Here is an 18,571-nt window from a genome sequence, read left to right on the forward strand (position 1 = left end):
AGCAGCAAGGACAGGAGTGCTGCTGTTGCTTCTACCACCTTGAAGGGTCCCGGGAGACTGACTGGAAAGTTGCGGGGAGACACGGACAACTGCCCACACTTGCCCCTTTCACTTGTCTGAACACGAGACCACGTGGAAAACGCCAGCAGCATGCTATTCACACAGAAGCTCTTTGATAAAGAACTGTCATGTTCCAGCTACGTGCGCCGCAGCCCCCAAGTCTTGAATGCGGAGGCTCTCGTCCCCGAAGATGCAAGAGGCTGGCAGTTTTCCCCAGAGCTGCTCCCACTACTCACAGGATTGTCCTTACAGTCCTCGCTCAGCATCTCCGGAGCGATCCAGCCTTCTGTGCCAGGCACTCCTGAGCGGCGGCTGAAACTGTGCCTGCCCACAGCCAGCTTCTTGCAGAGGCCGAAGTCAGAGATCATGGCCTTGATCCTGCCATGTGCATTGGGCATGGACAGGAGAATGTTGTGGGGCTTCAGGTCTCTGTGAACTAATAGAAAACTCCAGATCAGTCTGGTATTTACCAGTGGCGTCGGGCCTCCTCCTGCGGCGGGGAGTGTACTCTTCACGGACTCCCAGCGGGCCCGCCAGACCTCTAAGGGTTTTCTCGTTTGCAGCTGTGAAAGATTCCTCCTCAAATTCTTATTCTCAAAAGGCCACCTAAAAACCCCACAGGCACACCAGTGATGACACTGAGATTCTCAGCAGAGGCAAGGACCCCTCCCCAGCAAGGGAGCTCCCCACCGGCCGCGGCTGGTAAATACAGGGGAAGCTTCTCACCAATGTTGAGGGAGTGCAAATGGGCCAGGCCCGAGGTGGTCTGCTGCAGCAAGGTGATGGGCTCCAGGCCGAGGTGGGCGAAGTCCTTCTGTTCCACGTACTGCAAGAGACACACGACAGCCAGGTCACGCACACGGCCGTTGGGGACGGGCCCCTCCACACAGCACTTTTTTTCTCTAAGTGATTCAATTTTATTCAGGAAAGTCCTGCCTGCAACTTTTTGCCTTAATTAATGTTTGGGATTAGGTTGGCTCATTTTCTCTGATCCTATTTTAAGAAAGAAAACGGGAAGTTGTACTGACCACACTCTATGTCCAAATCCACATTTGCTCACGGACTTTCTCTGGCAGCCGTAGGCGAACTTAAAAGTTCCAGCTGACTCGTGTACGGTGAGAAAGGTAAGAGGCAAGGAACTCAAGTTCACTGCCTCCTACAGGCAAACCTGCAGGTGTCTGATACTGACATAGTGTCACGTGAGCCTGGAGACTGAGCAAAAGGAGTTCGCTGGATGGTCTCAATGACCTGACTCCTCAACCAGCATTCTCCAAGCCCAGAGCAGCCCTAACCCACGGGGAGAACAACTGCCAGGTTTCCTGGAGGCAGAGGGACAGAGATACTAACTGTAACCAAAGACCATCCCACCCAACTGAAGCTGAGGTGATAAAAATACTCTCCAACCGGATTGTTTGTGGTTACGTGGGTGTGAGCCCGTCACATGCACCAACTGTTCATTTACGTGAGTGTGCTGTGTTGTAACTTCAGTAAAGTGAATACAGAGAAATAAAGGGAAAAGAAATCACAGTCTCTCGTGCCACCTGCCTCCAGGAGCAGGGAGGCTGCAGGACGAAGGCAAAGCGGCCCCGGGGGCACCCACCTCCTGCAGGGTGGCCGCACACAGCTCGATGGCAATGTACTGGAACTGCCGATCCCTCTCCGTGCAGAAGTAACGAATCACGTTGGGGTGCTCGTCTGATTCCCGAAGCAGCTGGACCTCACGGTCCGCGAAACTGAAACACTCGGGGAGGATCCTCTTGACGGCCACGTCGCGGTTGTCGAACATGCCCCTGAGGACAAGGATCACAGGTTGGTTTGGGCGGGGGGGCGGGGCGAGCCAGGCTGTGGAAATGGGAGACCCGCAGACCCATGGTGCTCCTTCTGCGATGCGGCAGCCACCCCGGGAGCCTCGTAGCCCCTGACCGACCACCACGCGGCCAGCACTTCTTCCCTGGAGGTGAAGTCCTCCGTCTTGGCCACCACCGTGACCCTGCGGCACCCCCCAGCCTGGCGTGCCACCTGCAGGCCGACAGACCTGGACGTGAGGGCAAGTCACAGAGCTCTCCAATCCACTCACCGGTACACAATCGTGCCCTCAGCTCCGTGGCCCAGCACGTCCTTGGGACAGAATGAGATCTTCCCAACAATCACCATGCTGGTTTCCTCATCTGGGACAAAACAGAAGAAGTTGTTTTAACCAAACCTAACCTGAAACACCTTGAGGCTAGAAAGGAAGCAGCGTCCTGAGCTCAGGTTCAGAGATGGGATCTCACAGGCTCTAGGTTCCCAGCCCCTGGTGACAAGTGCCCACAGGGCCCACTTGCCATCGACACCCAGGGCTGCCACCTCCCCCGCCTCCTGCCCTTTGTTCCTGCCTTTACATTATTGTCAGAAGACAGGGCTTCCCCACAGATCCGCCTACGATTTGAGCCTGGAGCCTCCAGGCAGTGGATGTGCAATGAAGAGACCAGGGGTGGCCTGGTCTGGGGCTCAGGTCTCATACACTAGCTCTGTATCCATCCCCTCAGAACATCGGCCCTGACAACCGGCCCGAGCCCACTTCCCAGAGGAACCGGGATCAACAGTCACACTTGGCCACGGACTAGCTGCAGGAACTCCCCCAAGCCAGATGCCCAGTGCACCTCTGGTCAGCAGCAACTGCCAGCCCTTATGGGGCAAGATGGCAGGAGGACAAGGTGGACCCCAAAAGGCCCCCTGAGTGGGAGAGGCCCGGATGGCATGCAAGCCTGGCCCCCAGAGTGAGAGGGACCTAGGTGAGAACACGGTGAGCCCTTAGAAACGACACTTCACAGTCCCACGGAGACTCCCCCGAAGAACATGCCTCTCAGGTTGTGTTCAAATGAAAGAGAAAACAGCACCAAAATGGCAACTCGCTTTACCTTCATCGTCCTGCTCCAGGAAGGGGCTGGCACCAGCCCTGGAGGCAGAGCCACTGGAGTGGAGCGAGTGGTTGGAGGCTCTGGGGGACGTGCTGGGGCTGCTGGTGCCCGAGCTCTCTGAGTACAGGCCGGACGAGTCCAGGAGCTCAGCATCCTGAGCCACGTCTCCAGGGGGATGGAAGGGCAGCTGCTGCTGTTGCAGGAGCTGGATTTTCTCTAGTTCCTTTTGGAACTGCTGGTGCTGGAGCTGCTGCTGCTGATGCATGCTCTGGGGAGAGAAACGCACATCCAGACACGTGCAGCCCACTCCCCCGGGGACAGAGAGAGGCTGGAAGGGTGAGGCTCCCTGTGGCAGAGGAAGCAGGTGCGCTGCGCAAGGGGTGGGGGGCGGGACGAGACCAGTGAGAAGGCACAGGGCGGGGGATAGGGTGGTTGGAAGACTCGAGTGCTTCTCGCCAGTTAGGAGTTCCCAGGAATGCCCACGCCCCCTGCTGGACGGGCCCGACAGGGGCGGGAGAGGGGACTGAGACGTAGGTGGAGCCAGGGCCAGATGAAGGGGGCTCCATTTAAGTCTAAAATCCTGGGACTTTCACGGAAGTCTGGGAGTGGTTGCAAAAATGAAACCAAAGAGGAAGAATGGTTATGTCACATAGCTTGGAGCATGGTGGACACAGGCAGGTTCAGGCTTGCCGTCCACTACGGCTGTGCACTTGACAGAGGGGAGTGCACAGATGGCCACTGACCAGGCAGAGGAAGCAGCGGGGGCTCGGAACCTCACTGCCATCTTCCCACGGCCACACAGCCAGAATGTGGCTGAAATGTGGCGCCTGGCCAAGGCCCCACTCCAGCCCCATTTCATCAAGCTGCCCTCCCCATACCCCACACTCTTCTCTCTGTTCCGAGAAATTCTTTGTCATAATTTGAAGCAGCAGTGAGCCATGATTGTACTGCCTGTGTGGGAAGGGGACCGAAGGGATGGGTGTGAAGCCAACACCCCCTGGGAGTTTTCTGGTTCTCGTGTACACCCCCCCACACACTCTCTCTCTCTCTCTCTCTGAACTTGGGTTCAAATCCATCACTGGCTGACTAACCCTGGGAAAGTTATTTAACTTCCCAGAGCCCGGCTTCTTCATTTGTGGGCAGGGCACAGTAATAATGACCTCGCAGGACTGTGTGAGGTAAAATAGAAAACAGTGTGGGTGGAGTGGACCCATCTGTACCAATGGAAGGGTCTGTCATCGCCATTCCTGCAGGGGACATGAGCTTCCTGGGCACTAGTATTCCCAGGTGATGACACTTCAATGCTCTGAGCAACTCGAAAAAGGAATATTCTTCTACAAGGTTTTATCCAACCCACAACATATTCAACCATGTAAATTTAGCTCGTTCATTTCCAACTAGATAGTGCAAGGGGTGGTGCCGTTTTCACTCGTGCTAGTGTCTCTAAGAGGCAGTTTGTAAGGGAGGAAAGTTAAGTGGATTTTCATCTATTAGGACTATTCTCAAAAAGGGAAATAGTTAACTTTGGGTGGCTCAGTCGGTTAAGCGTCCCAACTCTTGGTTTCGGCTCAGGTCACGATCTCACGGATTCATGAGTTTGAACCCCACGTCAGGCTCTGTGCTGACAGTGAGGAGCCTGCTTGGGATTCTTTCTCTCCTCCTCTCTCTCTCTCTCTCTCTGCTCCTCTCCTGCTCACGCTGTCTCTGTCTCTCTCAAAGATAAATAAATAAACTTTAAGAAGGACTTCCTTCTCTTAAAACAAAAATAAAAACAAACAAAAAACCCTAAAATGATCTGCAAGCAAGGTTTACAAATCAGCTTTTACAATGAGTTAACTCTAAGACATAGGTAAAAAAATTTCCCGAGAAGCTAGTGTCTCTTTGATTACAACGTTTCTGAAGAGAAGCACATACTTACTCTTAAATGTGAAAGGAAACCTATCTGCTCGTTTGTCATGAACATCAGGTGACCAGCACAGTTCAAAAACATACAGGAAGGCAAAGGGAAGGGGCCGAGCTTTACCAAGGGGTAGGTGATGATGAAGGCCACCCAGCCAATGAGCAGGAAGGTGCTCAGGATGATGGTAGCTATGTCCTTCAGCACAGAGTCCACGGGGGCCTCGGGCTTAGCGGGGGCATGCTCGAACTTCTCCTCCACCTCCTGTGAAACGGCGGTGGGCGCGTTTTCTGAAGTCTGCTCGACCAGGTTGATAACCTTGTGTGGGACAGAGGGACTATGTCACTGCAGGATTTCTAGCCAGATACAAAATGGCCAAACAGTCAAGAGTAGTCATGACTATTTACCAGGAATGACCCCCACCGTAAAATGTGGTTTTTTTTTTTAAAGCTCATCAGGGGCGCCTGGGTGGCGCAGTCGGTTAAGCGTCCGACTTCAGCCAGGTCACGATCTCGCGGTCCGTGAGCTCGAGCCCCGCGTCGGGCTCTGGGCTGATGGCTCAGAGCCTGGAGCCTGTTTCCGATTCTGTGTCTCCCTCTCTCTCTGCCCCTCCCCCGTTCATGCTCTGTCTCTCTCTGTCCCAAAAATAAATAAACGTTGAAAAAAAAAAATTAAAAAAAAAAAGCTCATCAAAGATCACAAAGCCAAACAATCGCTGCCTGTATCAAAGTGACTGCCCTGAGAGGCCATGCTTTATTGTAGTGATTGTATCAGTACTGAGAAACAGTTCTAACAGCAGTACTTTTGGAAATGGCTTCAGATCCCATATTCTTTTGAAAAGCCTTACTGAAGGCAGAGACCTCCTCCTTTGATGGTAGATTTGATAACTGGGAAAACTCTGAAATCATCTGTAACAAAGTCTGGTAAAAATGTTGGCAGTCAATAATACCATGTCACATTAAAAAGGTGGCTCAGTGGATTAAGCGTCAGACTCTTGATTTTTGGCTCAAGTCATGACCTCAGTTTGTGGGATCGAGCCTAGTGTCAGACTCCACACTGACGGTGCAGAGCCTGCTTGGCATTCTCTCTCTCCCCGACTCTCTGCCCCTCTTCCACTCGTGTGCACACATGTGCCCTTTCTCTCAAAATAAATAAATACATTTAAAAAATAAAAAGGAAAACAATGTGTGTGCACACACACGCGGCTGAAGAGTAATGAAGCAGCTTGCTTCTGTGGCTTATAAACTTTCGGTGCAACTCCAAAAACAAAATCATTTTCTCGAGTATTCCACTCCTTTTCAAAGTTTCAGAAAAACATCAGAATCTTTTGTTAAAGAAACTTTTACTTGGGAAGCCCAGAATGAAATCAGATAAAAGTGGACCTTCCGTCTGAACTTCTTGGAGGCTCTAGGACTTCAAGAACAGTTTATAGAACACGTCGATTCATTCTCGAACATCCAGGGTTCCAGGAGTGCCATTACTGCTTGTCCAATGAAGTGACTGCACGGCCTCTGGGCAAGCGCAGAGGGTTTGGCGTCCCCCCCCAACACCCGACCCCACGCACCCACCTCTCCCATCCCGATTCCTGCCTAGGGCTCTCTCCCAGCAGCTGCCCCACCCCTACAGTGCATGGGGCGGGGTGGGACGGCTGGTGTGGAGCAGGCAGCTCAGGAATGTCTGCTGAGCTCGTGATCAGGAGCAACCCTCCTTTGGTTAGATTCTGTTCAAACGCGTTTGTTAAAGAAGGTGCCTTATTGCCATATCGATGTACTTCAGAGTATTTTAATGGAGTTTTAGAAAACTCTGTTCCAGTTTGGATGATTATTAAAATCCTAACTGTGGCTACCTCTGGGTGTTACATTAAGGGTACTGTCCTCTTTCCTTCTCTATACTTTTATTTTCTAAGCGTTCCAGGATGGATAGGAGTGACTTTGATAAGATCAAAATCAGATGGAGACTTCAGGGCACCAATGCTTTCCAAAATCACTGTCCTAGGACTCCATGTATTTTCCCAACTGGCTACCTCTAGAGTAACAGGCAACTCAAGATATTTTGCTCTAGAATTTTCAACAGGCACATGCTTTTCCTTCCTTTCTCTCTGGATAAAATCTGGACCCCTACAGTGAACCTGCCGTGATCGTGGTCCCCCCGCAAGCCAGCCCCTCTCGTCTTCCTTGGACCTTGTCCCTTCTCAGGCCCCTTCTCGGGCCTGGGGTCTCCATGGCAAGGATGCCAAGACTCGCCAAGTCCAAATGGACCTTCGGACCCGCCCCCACCTCACTGGCCATGCTGGACGCCTGTCTGCGGAGCCACCCTCCTGCCTTCTCCACCTGCTCTGTGCCACCTACGGGCATAGCAGTGGTCTCCCAGCCCCCTGGCTTCTGACTGGGACACCAGCAGATGGGCCAGAGGGAGGAGAATGAGGTCCAGTTCCGTGGGGTTGCTGAACATGTCAACTGAACCTCTAGGCTCCTGGCCTGGGGCCCTTTCCACTCCCTCCCCCCAACTTCAGGCTAAAGGATGCAAAGAGAAGCCCTGGGACTGTCCACATCTGTGTGAAAGTCTCTTCATTACACTGCCCTCCGATCGTCCTAATCTGAGTGGCCACTGGTGTCCAGCTGAGACCCTGACTGGCACCCTGTCTCCCCAGGGCTGCAGGAGGGCAGCCCAGGTCAGAGGCTCATGGCAGCTACCGCCTGGGTGGGCCTCCCCACTGCCCAAAGCTCCATCTCGTGGGCACTCTGGGTCCCCACCAGACCGAGCAGCCAAGCAGGCTGCTTCCAAAGGGCCACTCCTGGCTTCGTGAAGCTTCAGGTCTCCCACGTCCTCTTTTCATCAACCCTTTGCTCCACTGCCACGTGCCAGCGAACCTTGGTAACATGGTTCCTCTGTAGGACACGGCCCCATTTCTCACGACTGGCCCCCCCCCCCCCCGGTGGCCTCGGAGTAGGTATCAGCCCCAGAGGTGCCCAGGCAAGGTCAGTCCCACCTCCAGGCCCTCATCCCTGCTGCTCTCTTCCCTCCAGTGCCCTCTGCCTCTCTCCCACCGGGCCAGACCCCCCCTCCCCATCCCTCCACCCTTCTTACAGCCTTCACTAAGCCCTTAGCACCAACCCCCCAGCAGTCTGTCATGGGGTGATGCGTGCTATGGATTCCTGAGCATCCCTCTCCCCTCCCGAGTTCACCGTAAGCTCTAAAGCCAAGGGCAAATGCCTTAGCCCCCAACACCTCACATGAGGAGCCAGGAACTAACTGTTTACGCCCCCACTCACTTCCTCAAAGCTCTTCTTCTCTGAATCGGCAGGAATCACATTTTCTCGATGTTTGGGCAGATTATTGGGGAATCTCTCCAGCATCTTGGTAGACGCAGACAGGGGGGTTTCATGGTGTCCTACGAGAGGAAACAAGCCTTCCATGAGAGCAGCCCCCCACACGGTGAAAGCCCCCCATGCTAAGCTTAGCCTACAGTGGCTCCCCGCTGAGGGGCCCACAGCGCAAACACCCACATATGTAAAGTGAGAGAAAACGACAGGCAATTACCAGAAAAATCTCATCGAGACAGAAATTTGATTACTCGGTGGCACGTATACAGTATTCTGAATCTCATAATGAGGGACGAAGAAGTGTCCTTGTCATGAGAGGAATCAGGACCTTTGAGATGTGTTCAGAGTAAGACTTCTGTGGGTAATTCCTACTTTAGGCTGTATGCTGCCCAAGCATCATGAAGCTTCATTAAAAATTCACGCAGTTCTCCCCAGTTACCTTGTAATATCCCTCTACTAAGGGTCTCACATTCCCCCCCTTGATATTTAAATTGCTCAGGCGGAGTTCTATTCCGATGATCTGCATGCAGACTTCCATCCTGGGAAGTGGTGAATTATGCATAAAAGAGAAACGCGATGTATTTGCTGGGGAGCAGAGGGTCACGGCTCTCTCAGCGCCCACTCCCTGTTCTCCACACTATCTAGTACATGTTACACACTGATTGAGCGCCTACTGTGTGCATATCACTGTAAGAGAGACAAAGTTGAATATAAAATAAGCAACTGGGACTTGATCTGGCGGGAAAGTCTGTTTAGCTCTAACACTAAATGGCTCCTGTACTAACTACCCAGAAGAACCAGTTCACTCTCACGCTGGGCTGTCAGCCCCCTGACATACTTTCTTTTTTGTTCTTTCACTGTGATTCGGGTCTCACCCTATGGATCCCTCCACTGTTCTCTCAAACCTATCAAAGATTTTATGATCTGTATTTCCAAGACAAAAATAAGCAAGGACTAGTCCAAGCTGTGTACATTCCTTGATCTGGAAAAAATCTTTATCTTTAGGTCAGTTCTCTATCTACAAGAGAACACTGCTCTTTAAGGGAAACCTTGTTTTGTTTTAAACCATCGCCAGGTGAGGACCATGAGACATGCTTTGCCGTGAAGCAGGGTGTCCTCAGGTGGGGTCCACCTACCTCAGCCCTGAGATCAGACTTGCTGATGGGGCCCGGGGGTCTGAATGTGAGTTTCTCCCGGTGCCTCTGAGGTTCACTAATAAGAAACCTTCGCTCTAGGGGAAAGCAGGGTGCCTTCCACGTGCCGCCTTGTGCTGCAGGAGCCTCCCCCAACCCTGCACCTACCCCCCCAACAGACCACTGCAGCCCTGATTAGCCCGCAGCCCGCTTCCTCCAGGGCTACTTCTCCTGAACAGGTTTCTCCCGAATCTGGGCCTTTAGGAATCTCATTCTGCACACTCCGAACCAGCGGCTCCACAAGGCCAATCATGAGATCCTCAAACGTGTACAAACAGTACCTGGTCTTAGTGATTTATCTGTCCTCATCACCATGTCTGCGCTCCAGAGCAAAAAGCACAGGCCCTGCCCCAGACCTACTGAATTGGGATCTGCAGGGGTCACACGTGCTTCTGTGACAGAGCCCCCAGGAGAAGCCAAGGGCACTCCGGGTTAGGGCCACTGCTCGGGGGAAACCCTAAGGCCGTGCCACTCAAGGTAAATGGACTCAGTTTATTTTCCAGACCAGTGTGAAAGAGGCAAGATCCTTAATGTCCTCCACAAACACCAAATCAAAGGACAAGGCTGGACGTGAAAGAGCGTATGTTGTTGTACCTGTGGCCCTGAGTCTATGCAGAGATGGTCAAGTCGTTCCACTGCCTTATTTAAAAATGACTGGCTCTGGAGCTCCTCAAGGGGACTTCAGAGGTGTGAGAGGTTCCCCTAATTACTTCTTTATACTTTGTTGAGTTTCTCAGTTGTCTTACTTGGACAACCTTTACATTTTAAAAGGATATCTTTCTGTGGCGCCTGGGTGGCTCAGTTAAGCATCTGACTTCAGCTCAGGTCATGATCTCACAGTTTGTGGGTTCGAGCCCTGCATCGGGCTCTGTGTTGACAGCTCAGAGCCTGGAGCCTGCTTCGGATTCTGTGTCTCCCTCTCTCTCTGCCCCTCCCCCACTCATGTTCTGTCTCTCTCTCTCTCTCTCTCAAAAATAAACATTAAAAAAAAAATTTTTTTTTTTTTAAAAAGGGTATCTTTTTGCAACCTAGCCATGAAGACTTTCTCCCCATGTTTTTTATAGTCTTACATACACATTTCCTTAGTTTCCAACAGTTTGTTCACTTCGTGACCACTGGTGGGCAATTTATGTAACCCTTAACTGGTACATAAAACTAAATGACCTTGTGATTTTAATAGCCTCCACTCATCAGCTATTTTTTTCTTCACCTGGGTCTACTCACACATGCTCTTGAAACTACTTTTGTTCAAAAAAAAGGTAGAATTACTTTGTTATCTCCTTTGCCCATTATTCTGTAAAAATAATAACCAGAAGAAAGTGGCTACAGGGAGTCAGGAAGAACAAAAAAGAACAGGACCCGGACAACCACAAAGGGAGCGATCGGGACTCCAGGACACTCAGGCTCCTGTCTGCAACACCCAGTTACACACCCCCGTCCGGATGCCGCTGCGGGACAGATCCTGCGGCCTCCTGGGCCCACACGCCTCCACGCCGCTCTATGTCCCTTCCCTGTGTCTCTGGCACTGCCCTCTCTCCCCTCCATTCCAGTCAGCTGCTAGTAGGGGGGCGGGGGAGAGAAAGGGGTAGTGGGGGTGGGTGGGGGGACCTCATCAACCCGTGTGCTCTAGCACCCCCCCCCCCGCCTCCTCTCTCCTCCCACAAGGCTACATCCTCACCTCTCACCACCTCTGGGGCTGACAGTCAGCAGATTTGGGGGAAGACAGGGCACAGGAAGGCAAATCAGATTCAAGAAAACTCTGTCCTGCTCTAATTGCTTGGGACACTTGCCAGAGACACAGCTCCTCTCACGTGACTGCCTTCATTTGTCACACTCACTGCCTTCGGGTGTCATCTCGACTTATCTCCGTGGCTCACAGGACCCCCAATTCAACCCAAGGGCCGTTAGCAAGGACAGCAGGAAATGGAAGAGAAAGGAAAAGGGACCACCCCCCCACCCCCACCCCCACACCAGGGACTTGTGCCGTGGCTCCCTGACTCAAGTCTAGCCTTGAACCAGACTCCTCACCCCACCCAATCCTTCCCGGGTCTCCAACCCTCTCCTCCCCCAGCCCTGGCTCCCACACCAACCCCAAGGGAATTCTTCCATAGGAACCGCCCTGTTTCCCCATAAGTGGAAATAACAAGAGTGTCTACCTCACAAGGGGCCGCTGTGAGAAATAAGGAGACGGGTTCTAAAGTGCTTACTGCCAATGCCCAGCACGGAAGACGTTCAGTGTGCCAGATAACTGCACGAATTTTATGTTAGTCGGTACTTGAGTTTTGTAACATTAAGCAATTTTTGAGAAGTGACTTGGTAACACAGCTACTCTATTTATTTTCCTTGGGGGTAAAACTGTTCCCAGGTCTGAAAAGACTAATTTGGACCTGAACTGAGCACAACGCATTAACCACAGTAACTAGCACGGAGGGCTTTTGTCCACCAGGGGGCAGCACGCCATCGCCTGAGGAGCCGAGAGACCCACTCTTACCTATCAGAAGCCAGTAGTTCCTCAAGTAGTTGAGCTTGCTCTTCCCTTTGAGCCCAGGGTCAAACTTTAGGTCTGTGCTGGGCGTGATCACACACTCCCCTTTGTCCCCAATGGTGACCCCGTCAGTCTGGGGGCCTTCCAGCAAAGGAAGTGTGCTGCCCCGGGGCTGTGAAGACAGAACAGGAGTGAGGCCTGTGGCAGCCCTTGCGGACGAGCACCCAAGGGACGGCCACCCTCCAGGGAAGGGATTTCTGTGTGGGGCTGGTCCAGGACAGTCGGAACAAGACACAAAGGCCCTAAGATGGCAGAGGCCCCTCCTTCAACATGTGACAAGGCCGTGTTGACATCTTTATCACGGACATCTTTTTTTTTTTTTTTTTTTTCAATGTTTATTTTTTGGAGAGACTGAGTGTGCGCGGGGGAGGGGCAGAGAGAGACGGAGACACAGAATCCGAAGCAGGCTCCAGGCTCTGACCTGTCAGCACAGCACAGAGCTGTGGGGCTCGAACTCACAAGCTACGAGATGCTGACCTGAGCCGAAGTCAGACGTTTAACTGACCGAGCTACTCAGGCGCCCTATATCGTGGACATCTTTTTAAATTCTTAGGTCTGGGAACCGGGCAGAAGGCGTGTGGAATTCCCAGAGGCTCCTGTGAGGAGCAGAGGGAAGTGAAGGAGTCCGCAGGGTGACACTGACCAGGGCAGAACAAGTTCCAGCCAGGAGCCGGGTGCAGGCGCTGCCCTGCTCACAGGAGCGGCCGACAGTCTAACTGAGAAGACAAGAGATGCCGACCAGACAGCTCCAGTGCTGTAAGGACCCGACCAGCGGCCACGATCATCACGCCTCGAACGTGCAGAGACAGAGCAGTCTGAAGAGGCCGGTGAGGTCTGAGGAGACCTCGACAGGTCACAAAAGGTTGGGAAGGCTTCGGACGGGAGAAAGGAAGGAGAGCGTTTGAAGCGCGAGGTGCAGCCTGAACAAAGGTGGAGAAAGGCGAACAGGAAACTTCTGGAAACGGGGAGAAGACGGACCATCCGACTCTCCCAGAGACACCAGCAGTGTGGCCGAAGGGCCCTGCGTGACTGGGCTGAGGAAGGCGTGAACACCAGCCTGGGGACTTTAGACTTGAACATGAAAGCAAAGTGGCATGACCAGGGCTCTTGCCACGCATCTTTCCTCACAAAGTAGAACGAGGTATGGGCAGGGATTGTCTCTGAGGATTTGCGACCTGTGTCTTGATGCTTTACCCACAGGATGTCCACTTATAACTCAGAGTCATCTTTGCTAAATGGAACAGGAGCAGTTAGGAGGAGGCTGCATCTGTGAGCCCCCCAAAGTAGACTTACCACAACGGCGACCCCCTCGTGCACCATGGAGGGGGAGGCATACAGGCTGGTAGAGTATTTCCCGACATACAGGGTGGGCCTAGGAGACAAACAGACACACACATTCCACAGCCATTTAATTCCTGCATCCCACAAAAGGGGCCTTTCTGGAGAGAAGTATCCCAGCCCCAAATGCCACTCAGAAGAATAACCAGATTAACCCCTAGCATTCCAAGCGGTGGGGATGTAAAGGCCGAGCTACTGTCCTGGGAACCTGGAGTGCAGGCCCCCGCTGTCACTCACTGCCTACAAACAAAGATGTGCACAAGTCACCTAAGCGCAAGCCTGGGTTTCCTCCTCTGCAAATGGCAGGGCCACACTACAGCATGCCCACGATGTCTGCAGAAAGAACCAGGTGCGGTGATCATCCGGGAAGGACCGAATGTTTGCAACCATTGCCAAGCCTCTAAGATAAGATGGTCCCGGCCACAGCACGCTCCAACAACCAAGCTGCCATTCTCTCTCCAGATTCTCAAGGAGTCTAGAGGTTCTACAGAAGCCCTAAGAGACAGTCAACTGCTCTAATCAGGATGGCTACAGCCAAGGGATACACGGAAAGTTCCAACCGGGTAAGACTTCCATTCCCCGGGGTGGGTGGGCTTGGGCTTTGGCTGTGGTGTCGGCATGAAGATGTGGGGGTGGCACCTCCAGACCCTTCTGGTTTCTGTCAACAGCCACTTTGGGGTTGGTCGTCCACTGAATTCTTGAAACTTCTCTCAACAAATATTTTACGTTTCAAAGGTGTACAACTCAGAGAACACTTTCCAGTCCCCTTTGCTCTTTTCTGCAGCTCTGTAAGGTGGGGACTGGGAGGCAGCGAGTCCAAGGGACCGAGTTTCAGGTTGTTAACAGGCAGGGATGGCGACCACAAGCCTGGGGCGTCTTAGACGTACACACTGTGACACTCTTCCCGATTTTTACAATGTTTCAGTAACAGCAAAAATCCAGAAACCACAGTTAAAAAACAAATACACCTCCCGTGTTCCCGCCAGCTGAGACATATCCAAATTGTACTGTAGCTATATACTGGCAGTGTCTTTCTTATCCCTGCTCATGATTTTAATTTATTTAATGTTCAAAAGCTCTGAAGCATCAAGGGATGCCCCGGTTCTCATACGTATTGTGAGCTTTCTGAGTAAGCCCGTCTAGGCTCTTTATACACCCCACGGCTTCAGAGATGTGTGCCTCGAGCCCTGGCACGCTACGCTGCAGCAGGACTGGGACATCTGGGTCGCAGCTGCCCTTTTCTGCCCCCGAGTTAACCCAGACTCACGTCAGCTTGCTCTTGGCCTCCGTCTCCTTGGGGAACGGGTACTTCCACTTGGTGATGCGGCCCACCTCCCCAGACATGAAGGTCAGATAGCGCAGCGTCTCCACTGCGACGTTGATGTGCATCACCTTCCTCAGACCCTCCCGCTGCCAGACATAAAAGGCCACCACAGGGGAAGCGTAGTTTTGGATCCACAGGACGTCGCCAGATTCACTGTCCACGGTCACCACCAGCCCATCGCCGTTGGACACAAAGTGGGATATCTCTGTACAGATCAAATAAACAAAGCATGTGGTCTCACCCCACCTTGTGACCACATCCTCTCTCTCTCCTGGCAAGTGGCAGTCACTCAGCTAGAGGAAACAAGACTTATGGAGTATTCTCAGATATCCTCCCGACAATTTCGCTTGTTTCCAATGGACCCGCGCAGGCTCTATGACACAATCCAGACAGTGAGAGCTGCCTGCTCTTTAAACATAAAAGAGGATCACTCCCTGGAAGGCTATTTACCTGGGGAGATTCTTCAGCACTCTGTTCAATTAGTGAGAGTAAATATGGAGGAGAAAAGAGCCAGAGGAGGGGCCTATGGTTCTGATACTGGATAGCAATCATTTTGAACCGACTGATCAGGCTGAAAGTCAAAGCTGACCACCGACACTGCCCACGTCTGCCCACAGAGGAGATTTCTGGCAGACTTTCAGGTATCGGTGTTCAGATGTCAAAACCTTTTTTTAGCGTCCACTTGAGCTGGGGGAGTGTTTGCGAGAGAAACGGGGTGGGCTGTCGATGTCACAGGTGACGCTTAATTCTGCCTCCCATGGGCTTCTGGTGCGTTCCTTCTGTGACACGGAGGGACTCACCAAAGCGCACCCCTCTCTCCTCTCAGGCTAAACTCCCCACCTGTTTCACTGAGGTTTCCCTCCACACTTCTCACCCCGGCCCCGGCCTTCAACACTGTCAAATTATTTACTAGAAGCCCAGAAGCTGGCGATCGAGAGTGCCTTAAGAGAAAACCCAGCGTCCAGGAGAGATTGCTTCCTCATGGGTCACAAATACCCAGCCAACCTCGCACAGCCGCCAGGGAGCACTTACTGTAGTCCCCGTCGTCCTCCAGCAGTGAGGCCGCGTAGTCGAAGTAGGTGGCATTCCACCGGAGCTCGCGGGTTTTGGTGTCGTACATGGTGATTGTGTACTCTGGAGAACACACACCAGCCTGTTACCTGGAGGGGCCACGGCTCCTGCTGAGGTGCTGCCCGTATCTAAACTACAGCAGACAAGGGGCGCCTGGGTGGCTCAGTCGGTTAAGTGCTGGACTCCTGGTTGCAGCTCAGGTCTTGATCTCATGGTTTCGTGAGATCGAGCTCCATGTAGGGCTCCGTGCTGGGTGTAGAGCCTGGTTGGGATTCCCTCTCCCACCCTCTCTCTCAAAATACATAAATACACTTTAAGATAAATAAATTACTACAGACACATCCTCTCTAAATTGTGTGTAAAATGTCCAGGCCATCCATGTAGAAAGAGAAAGGCCACGTAGATGAGAACTGAAGTCCCAGACACGAGTGAACCCGGCCGATGGCATGTGGGACGGAAATAAGCCAGTCACACTGCACCCTTGAACTCATGACTCACCGAATCAATATCATGGTGTTGTTGGTGTTTTGTTTTCTTGTTTTAATTGCACATCACTTTTTCTTTTTTATCATTTTTTTTTTTTAAACCACCTGTTATGGGGTACTTTGTTATATAGCAATAGATAGCTGATCTTAGAGAAGGGTACCTAGAAGTGGGGTAGGGCCATAACAAAAAAACGAAGCATGTAGCATTGACCGGGACAAGGTGGCAGCTGGAGGCTGGCAGGTCACCGTGGAGACTGAAAGAGCAGTAAGGAAATGCTACCGGAAGCTGCAAAGGGATGGCCCAGGTTACACAGTGGTCACACTATTAGGAAGACCAGTGCTTGCAGTGACTTGGAAAAGTGCAAGAAAGCACCTTGGGAACTTTGTGGATCTGGTGGAGGTAACCCGACCCCCAGGCACCCCAAGTAGTTTCTTGAATATAATGCAGGCCAGAGAAGCTGAAGAAGAAACCATTCAGTTTTCAAGTGAATACAGAGAAAATACAGAGGGTTCAGAACCGATGCCCCAGCTGAGCTGGAAAAGACTTTCACTGCAAAAAAAGGCCTCAAGGTCAAGATCAAATCAGGGCAAAAATGTGCATACCTGGCGGAGAGGGACCCGCTACTGAACATCTTTAAAAATAGCACTGCTTCTTCTGGGAACTGCTTGGGAAATGTTTGAGCGAGGGAAACACAGCCAAGGCAGGCAGGGACAAAAGGGGAAGTCAGTGGAGGCTTTGCAGGCTGCGGTGGTTTGGGCTAATCCCTCAGGCAATGGGGAGCCATTGTGGGGTCTTCTAAAGGGGAACAATGTGGTAAAATCTGCATTTGGAGAAAACAGATCTGGAGACCTTCTAGAGAATGAAGCCCGGGCAAAGGCTACTTCGGGTTCTTTTTTGGAAAGAGGCAGCTTGTAGGTAATAAAAGGTTCCTTCTTACCTGTTCGCCCGAGATACAGCAGAGAGGTTGATGGGCAGAGACTGTCTGCAAAGGCTGATGACAAAGTCTGCTGCTTCTCCCCGGTCAGAAGATCAATAACATACCAAATGTCCTGCTTTTTACCTGAAAGGTCACGAGGACACGCTGTGGTTTACGCTCATCCAATATGAGAAAAAATGTATCTCTGCCAAACGAGCAGGCCAAAACGTTCTCTGTGCCGAGAGGCCTGAAGTTCTTGTGATGTTGAAGACATTTCCATGATGTTCCAAGGGTGACAAGGTAAGTGGTAATGTGGAGATCATAAAACTTCTGGAGCTTCTGGGTCTTATAATAACTTAATAACCTAATGATGGTTTAAAAATTTCTTCAAACCTACTAACCTAATAACTCATAGATTTTATTGCTTTGATTAGTGGCCTTAAATATAAAAAAGCCTCGGGGCAGGGGGTGTGAGGGGGTGCTGGGTGGCTCAATCGGTTAAGCATCCGAGCCTTGATTTTTGGCTCCGGTTCGTGAGATCCGGCTGTGTGCTGACAGCACGGAGCGTGCTTGGGATTTTCTCTCTCTCCCTCTCTCTCTGCTCTTCCCCCGCTCGTTCTCCCTCTCAAAATAAATAAACTTAAAAATATATATATGAAAAGCCTGGCCTATAAAGGACAATCCTTTTCCCATAGACTAGGATCTATATATAGAAAGGGACCCAAGGGTTCATCTCTCTGGTAACCATTATTCATAGATCTCCGCATCCCTACTAACGAGCCCGCATGTTAAGAGGATCTACCGTCACTGTTTATATCTCTAATTAGCTGATACCTCTGACCGGGCAGTAGTCGGTTGCAACCTGGTGCTAATGAGGCCGAACTTTTCTCAGCCCCTGACGCCAGCCAGCAAGTTATTTGCCAGCCACACACTACACCCTACTCCTCAGTCAGCTGATTAAAAGGTATGAACAGGCAGACAGCACAGCCAAACAACACTCCTGGGGAATCTCAAAGCGTATGCATCTACGATCTACAGAACATACACCAGAACATCATCCCGGTGATAGTGAGTCCGTAGCATGGGCCTCTCATCTGAAAGTCAACGCATTCACCGTAATGTGTGCATTTCCGTTTTGTAAGGCATGGCCTTATGTGGTCACTTGTACCTTCCTAACTTATTGGCCGAGGTTCCTCTTTCAAGGGAAACGTGGAAGCAGAACACAGGGATGTCAGGAAGATCACAGGTCATCAGAATTTGCTAAAGCTACACTTAGTTCTAACAGATGTAATGTATATGCCTAGTCTACATATGTGAAACTTGTCGATGATAACTTTCTGTTCTCACAACAAAATCTTAATATGAAAAAGATCTGCAGAAAGAGTGAAAACATCACCCAACAGCTGTGACCATGAGCCCTTTCCATCTGGCATGGCACCCTTACTTCAAGAACCATTACAGTCTGCGTAACTCAGTTACCTCTTTAATGATGGATGGGGCAATTGCCACAATTTTAAA

The 18,571-nt window shown here is 51.6% G+C and overlaps 1 protein-coding gene across 3 annotated transcripts in view; it reads right to left on the bottom strand.

Annotated features, from left to right (window-relative positions):
- The window catches only part of ERN1 (endoplasmic reticulum to nucleus signaling 1), an 82,785-nt gene that overhangs the window by 12,992 nt on the left and 51,222 nt on the right, over window positions 1-18,571 (bottom strand). For all 3 annotated transcript variants that reach the window (XM_040452106.1, XM_040452104.1, XM_040452105.1), the window contains exons 6-17: window positions 17,075-17,197; window positions 15,613-15,714; window positions 14,524-14,785; window positions 13,212-13,290; window positions 11,865-12,030; window positions 8,130-8,248; window positions 4,984-5,175; window positions 2,961-3,228; window positions 2,138-2,228; window positions 1,661-1,850; window positions 787-886; window positions 297-496 (exon numbers count right to left, since the gene is read on the bottom strand). In XM_040452106.1, coding sequence (XP_040308040.1) covers window positions 297-496; window positions 787-886; window positions 1,661-1,850; window positions 2,138-2,228; window positions 2,961-3,228; window positions 4,984-5,175; window positions 8,130-8,248; window positions 11,865-12,030; window positions 13,212-13,290; window positions 14,524-14,785; window positions 15,613-15,714; window positions 17,075-17,197 — 1,892 coding nt within the window. The remainder of the gene's footprint in view (window positions 1-296; window positions 497-786; window positions 887-1,660; window positions 1,851-2,137; window positions 2,229-2,960; window positions 3,229-4,983; window positions 5,176-8,129; window positions 8,249-11,864; window positions 12,031-13,211; window positions 13,291-14,523; window positions 14,786-15,612; window positions 15,715-17,074; window positions 17,198-18,571) is intronic.

Source organism: Herpailurus yagouaroundi, unplaced genomic scaffold (genome assembly GCF_014898765.1).
Source record: "Herpailurus yagouaroundi ecotype Mexico unplaced genomic scaffold, PumYag 206, whole genome shotgun sequence".
NCBI lineage: Eukaryota > Metazoa > Chordata > Mammalia > Carnivora > Felidae > Herpailurus > Herpailurus yagouaroundi.